Source organism: Triticum urartu, chromosome 1A (assembly GCF_056163025.1).
Source record: "Triticum urartu cultivar PI428250 chromosome 1A, HENAU_Tu73, whole genome shotgun sequence".
Classification (NCBI taxonomy): Eukaryota; Viridiplantae; Streptophyta; class Magnoliopsida; order Poales; family Poaceae; genus Triticum; species Triticum urartu.
The window spans coordinates 54,190,180-54,195,719 of NC_141873.1; the positions used below are offsets into that span (position 1 = coordinate 54,190,180).

General features: G+C 44.5%; 1 protein-coding gene and 1 pseudogene across 2 annotated transcripts; one reads left to right on the forward strand and one right to left on the reverse strand.

Annotated features, from left to right (window-relative positions):
• Nucleotides 1-391: 391 nt before the first annotated feature.
• LOC147989945 (uncharacterized) lies at nt 392-4,737 on the forward strand. 2 transcript variants are annotated; one of them, XR_015618328.1, is made up of 4 exons: nt 392-924; nt 1,787-1,831; nt 1,926-2,187; nt 3,458-4,737. XR_015618328.1 is itself a non-coding variant. In XM_087546550.1 (3 exons), the coding sequence occupies exons 1-3, from the start codon at nt 482-484 to the stop codon at nt 1,960-1,962; spliced, it is 525 nt and encodes a 174-aa protein (XP_087402676.1). In that variant the 5' UTR covers nt 392-481; the 3' UTR covers nt 1,963-2,349. The 2 variants fall into 2 exon arrangements, 1 of the variants encoding a protein (XP_087402676.1); XM_087546550.1 differs by lacking the exon at nt 3,458-4,737 and having other exon boundaries at nt 1,926-2,349.
• On the reverse strand, nt 3,846-4,732 carry LOC125553087 (zinc-finger homeodomain protein 9-like; annotated as a pseudogene).
• Nucleotides 4,738-5,540: the final 803 nt, after the last annotated feature.

Consider the following 5,540-nt stretch of genomic DNA (forward strand, 5'->3'; position numbering starts at 1 on the left):
ATTGTCTTCATTGATTGTTCTGGGTCCAACCACACACTTTCACGTGCCCCAACATCGTTAAATAATTATTTTCAAAGTGGGATTAAAATATTCTCGGAATGGGTTGAAAGTTTACGTGTGGTCTTACTATTATGTATGTAGACCACCTGCCAAATTTCGTCGCATTCGAAATTCATTTTCGTAACAAAACTTGTTTCCGGGCTACCCGACTTCCCTCTCATCTCGGCCCAGCAATTCTAGATAGCCCACCTAAACCTACCCTAACCACCCTCCGCTCCAGAGCCTTCCAATTGTGATCGGAGGGATCCAAAAACCCCCCCCAAAACCCTCAACCCTCGCCATCTCTGCCTATTTAAGCAACTCCTACCCTACCTAATTTGCAACCCTACCCCTCTTCCACATTTTCCATGTGCAGCCTCTCCACCGCCGCCACTTGTCCACCTTCTCCATCCTCTAGCCACCGTGGCCCTGTGAGCCCATCATGGACCCGCCTGAACCCATCGGGGCCCGATCCAGCTCACACGCCACTACCATTAGTGGTCGCCTCCGCCGCTCGCGCCCGAGCTCCCCTCACCATGCCGCCTACTCGCCCTCGCGTGGGATCTCCTATCGACCGATGAGCTGCCAGAGACTGCAGATGGAACAGGTCAACCTCACCGCCTCCTCGCCTTTCTCCTCCATCTCTCTCACTTTGCACTCTAACCCTCTCTCTCTGCTGCCGCCATGGACAGGTGCCATGGACGCCGCCCAAGCTCGGAGCTTAGGCCGCCACCTCACCTCGCCGCCGCCTTGGGCCAGATCCGGTGGCCACGACCCCTCCCGCGGCCGGATCCGGCCCGATCTGCCCGCCTGCGCTGCTCCCCTGCTGTTCGTCGACCCCGTCGGCGCACCGAACCATTGCCATGGCCTCTGCTTCGCCCGCCGGTACGCCCTCGTCTGAGGATCCGCCAAGCCTTCCCACCAAACAACATCTGGAACTGCTTCATCCTAGTTTTCTTGCGAGGTCGAATTTTTGCTTGTCCTCAAAATTTTCACATCAGATTGCATTTTGTGATGATGGTAACTTTGTACTTGTTTGTCCGATGGAAATGATCTTTCTATGAAAAGTGATCTACTCTTTGTGGGCTTAATGATGGTTGCATTTGCATCCTTGATAGGATTCATCTACATGTTGTAATCTCTGTTGCAAAATTGCATCATGTCATATTCTGCAGAAAATTGTTAAAACATTCAAACTTATGTTGATCCTGGCCACCAATCCATAACTCATATGCATATGATTCCTTAAGGTGTTTTGCACTATGCAATGTTTATTTTAATGCGATGCCCATGGATGCCATGTCAAGTTTCTTTAGGATGTCTATTTCTTCCTCTTAAGTGGCTATCATGGTATAAATACATTCATGTTAACAGAAAGTTCCATTTTGTAAAAATAATAGTAATTAATAAATGCATCCTATGAATTTGTGCCTATGAAGTAAAATGAACATTGCAATGCCTAATGCATGTACATGTATTATTCATAAATACTAAAATTGTTTTACTTAACGTTTAGTGCATCTCAATTCAGCATCATAATGTTACTGTTTTGCAAATCCCAGATTTTCCCGAAGTCCCTAAAACTTAGCAAAACATTGCATTTTCCATAAATCATATTAAATTAACCATGATGCCTATGAACCTGAACCTTATATGAAAATTTTAGCATGTTAAAGCAACTATAAATGCATATCCCTTTCATACATTTTAACAACATGCATATTGATGTTCTGTTGCTCCCAACTAGGCATCTTGCTATTTCCGTAGATTACAATCAACACAAGTTGTTCAGGTATGTGATGGATTATGTTATATGTATCCAGTTTGCTTGATACTTTGTTCATGTAAACATAGATGCATCTAAAATTGTAATTGTTTCATTCTAGGCAATGTGTTTGGTTACAAATATGGGAACACATTTGATTAACTGAAGAAATGATGGTTGGGCTCCACTATTTTAAGATGTCGAAGCCTTTTGCACCAAAAATGGCATTCGGATACTAAATATGGATGCCATCTTTCTTAAACGGGGGAAAATCAAGAAAAGGTGGGACAAACAATGTCACTATTGATCATTTTTTCCACGTGGACACCTTCTATGATGTTATAGACTCCATCGCCACAAAGGTTGATCATCATTTTAATGAGGTATCTTCAAAGTTGCTCTAGAACTTCTCTTGTCTTGACCCTAGAGACTCATTTTCTAGGTTCAATGTGAAAAAGCTTGAGACTCACATAGATTTATCAAGAGTATTTCTCTTAGTATGAACGTGAACCTATAGAAGATAACCTTGAGCTATTCATTATTCATACGAGAAGAATTGAAAACATGTCATGATATTGCAAGCTTGGCTAAAAAGATAGTTGAATTAGAACGATACATCATGTTTCCTATGATTTTTCTCCTCGATGAGTTGGCATTGCTAGTACCAGTAGTGATGAAAACAATTGCAAGAGCCTTCTCGGCAACGACAATCCCTAAGACCGAGTTGCGCAACATTATATCCGGTGGTTGGCTTAGCTATTCGGTGGTCTGTTACAATGAGCGAGGAGGGATATTCAAAATTCTTCATCATGGTAAATTAAGAAAGATTTTCAGAAAGATGGTAAGGCATTACCATTGCCTGGGTCTTCTAGACATCATTGAAAGTTTCATTATCGGTATATTTCCGATTAACGAGTAAAATTTCTCGCTGTATGGCGTTAGTGGGATTTGGTATGCCTCGTCGAGAATAGCTATGTTATGAACATGATTGAGATTTATCATTTTTGGTTAGAACTGCTAAAAAACAGGATGATTTATATGCATGTTTATGAATCTCAGAGGGTTATAAGCAAAATCTGACACTAGTGTTTGATATTTTTAATAGCTAGATACATATTTTTTTAGTTGTTTGGATTTACATCTTTGAGGTTAGCTATAGTTGGTTTTTTAGCAAAAGCTATAGTTGGTAAAATTTATAAGAATAATATGCCAAATCAAGGGTAATTATTTTGGTATTGATTAACAACTATACATGGGCCAAAAATGTACAATGGTGGTCTACACGCGTCTTGTCCATCTATATGACAATGAACCCTTAAAAAAATCTCTTTTCTTTGACAAAAATAATCAATTTATGATGTAGCAGTAATTTGGCAACTAAAAAAATGACCCAGGTCAACAAAAAATGGTTGGGTTTCTGTGGTTCCTGTCATGATTTTAAGATCAACGGTCCATGCATGTTGTCATGATCCAATATTAATTTATCGCTATGATCTTTGGAGATTTTTCTCTTTTCTATAGTCACTACTAATTATAGGGATTAATAATATCTATCTTCAGAGTTGTTGATGCTCTTTTTATAGTCTAACCTCACAGATTTCGTTTCACATCCTATCCTTACGAGTTTTCCTCGCCTTTGTTGATATTTACTAGCAAATCCTAGCCTTAGACACAACTGGGTAATATTTGTCAAGCTGAGTGACACCACGGAGACCATGGATGTCAAGTACCGCAATGGCTTCGTCAAGAAGGTGACGCAGGCGGCCGTTGCGTTGACAGTGGAAGGGGTGAAGTACAAGGAGTGCGGCAGGAATCATGCGCTGACTAGTGGTGGGCACGTCGTGGACGGCTGCGGGGAGTGAATACCGTTGGAGGACCTCAACCCCACTAACGCGTCGTCATACAAGTGCACGACATGCGGATGACACCACAACTTCCACCACAAGGTGATGACAGAGAGGTCACCGCTGTTGTTGCCCATGGCAAGAACCGTCATAGTAGTTGAGCCTAACTGCAAAAAATGCTGACATAAAAAAGCTTGTCATGGTAGCTGAAAAATGTCCCATGGTAGACGAAAAACGTCTAACACTGGTGTGTGACGGTGCTGGGAGGAGACGGAAGGTCCGACAGCAGAGGAGAATGCATAGGAGGCGTTGTGGCCGTTGGGTTACTTGCGCTTATTGTTGTGCCTCCAGTTCGTGAAGACGTCCTTACTGATGCCAATGTCATGGCACCTCGCTTCGATGATGTCCTTATTGCGCTTCTGCAGGCGCCACCCTAGGTGCTTTGACAGCTCCTACATGCGCATCTTCTGGTAGGCAGTGAACATGGTGCGGGACCACTTCCTCGCCGACAGAACCCCATGGGGCGGTGGCGCCGTCGCCGTCGAGAGCTGGGTGGGGAGCCTCTGGATCTGTAGTGCCCCCGGCGGGCGGCTGTGTCATGGAGAAGAGATGTATGCAGGCAGCTGCTATGCCATCGGCGCCGGAGGATACACAGGTGGAGGCTGATGTGGTGGGGAGACGGAGCTCGTCATCATACTCCGTGGCATCCGAATCATACTCCGTGCCATCCGAGTTGGTGTCAGAGTCGGCAACTGGGAGCCGGTCCTCCGGTGTCTGCTCCTCCCTGCGCTACGGCTGGCCATGGAGCACAATCGCCGCCATGGGTGGTGGCAGCGGCGACCACTCCATCATCATCTCGCGGTGCAAGCTGTAGTGGCAGCCACATGCCGCCACTTGTATGACGATGCGTCGGTGGGGTTCAGGTCCCCCAATGGCATCCACTCCCCGCAGCCGTCCATGACTTGCCCACCGGTAGCCAGCGCGTGGTTCCTACTACACTCCTGTACTTCACCCCTTCCACCGCCGACGCCACGACCGCCTGCTTCACCTTCTTGACAAACCCCTTAGGGTACTTGACGTTCATGGCCCCCTGGTGTCACTCGGCTTGACAAAGATTACCCACTAGTGTCTAAGGCTTGGATTTACTAGTTAGGATCAACGAAGGCGAGGAAAACTCGTAAGGATAGAATGCGAAACGAAGTCTGTGAGTTAAGGGTATAAAAAGAGCAACAATGACTCTAACGACAGATATCATTAATCCATGTAATTAGTAGTGACTATAGAAAAGAGAAAATCTCGAAAGATCGTAGTGATAAATTAATATAGGATCATGACAACATGCATGGACCGCTGATCATAAAATCAAGACAGGCACCATAGAAACCGACCATTTTTTGTTTGACCTTGCTCATTTTTTAGTTGTCAAATTACTGCTACATTGTCAATAGAATTTTTTTTCAAAAATAGGTTTTTTCAGGGGTCTTCGTCACATAGATGGACAGGACGCATGTAGACCACAATTGTACATTTTTTGCCCATGTATAGCTGTTAATCAATATAAAACTAATTACCGTGGATTTGAGATGTTATCCTATATAACTAAGAGATCCACCCCCACTAATCTATATATCTTGACATGCAGCATATCGGCCTCAACATGTATGCCCCACATGTGCCACCTTCTGCCACATCAGCGACTCTTTACATGCAGCGTTCTGTTACCAATGTGCAGAACCGACTGTCCACCTGCCTTCTCTTCATTTTCACTTTCCAGCCATAAATTGTGGATGCCTCTCTCCCTCCCTCGGAAATAAACACAAACCGATCGACCTCTCTCCCCTAGAAAAATTGACGTTTGTTTTTTCCTTGGCTACAGGTGCAGCAGGTCTGCA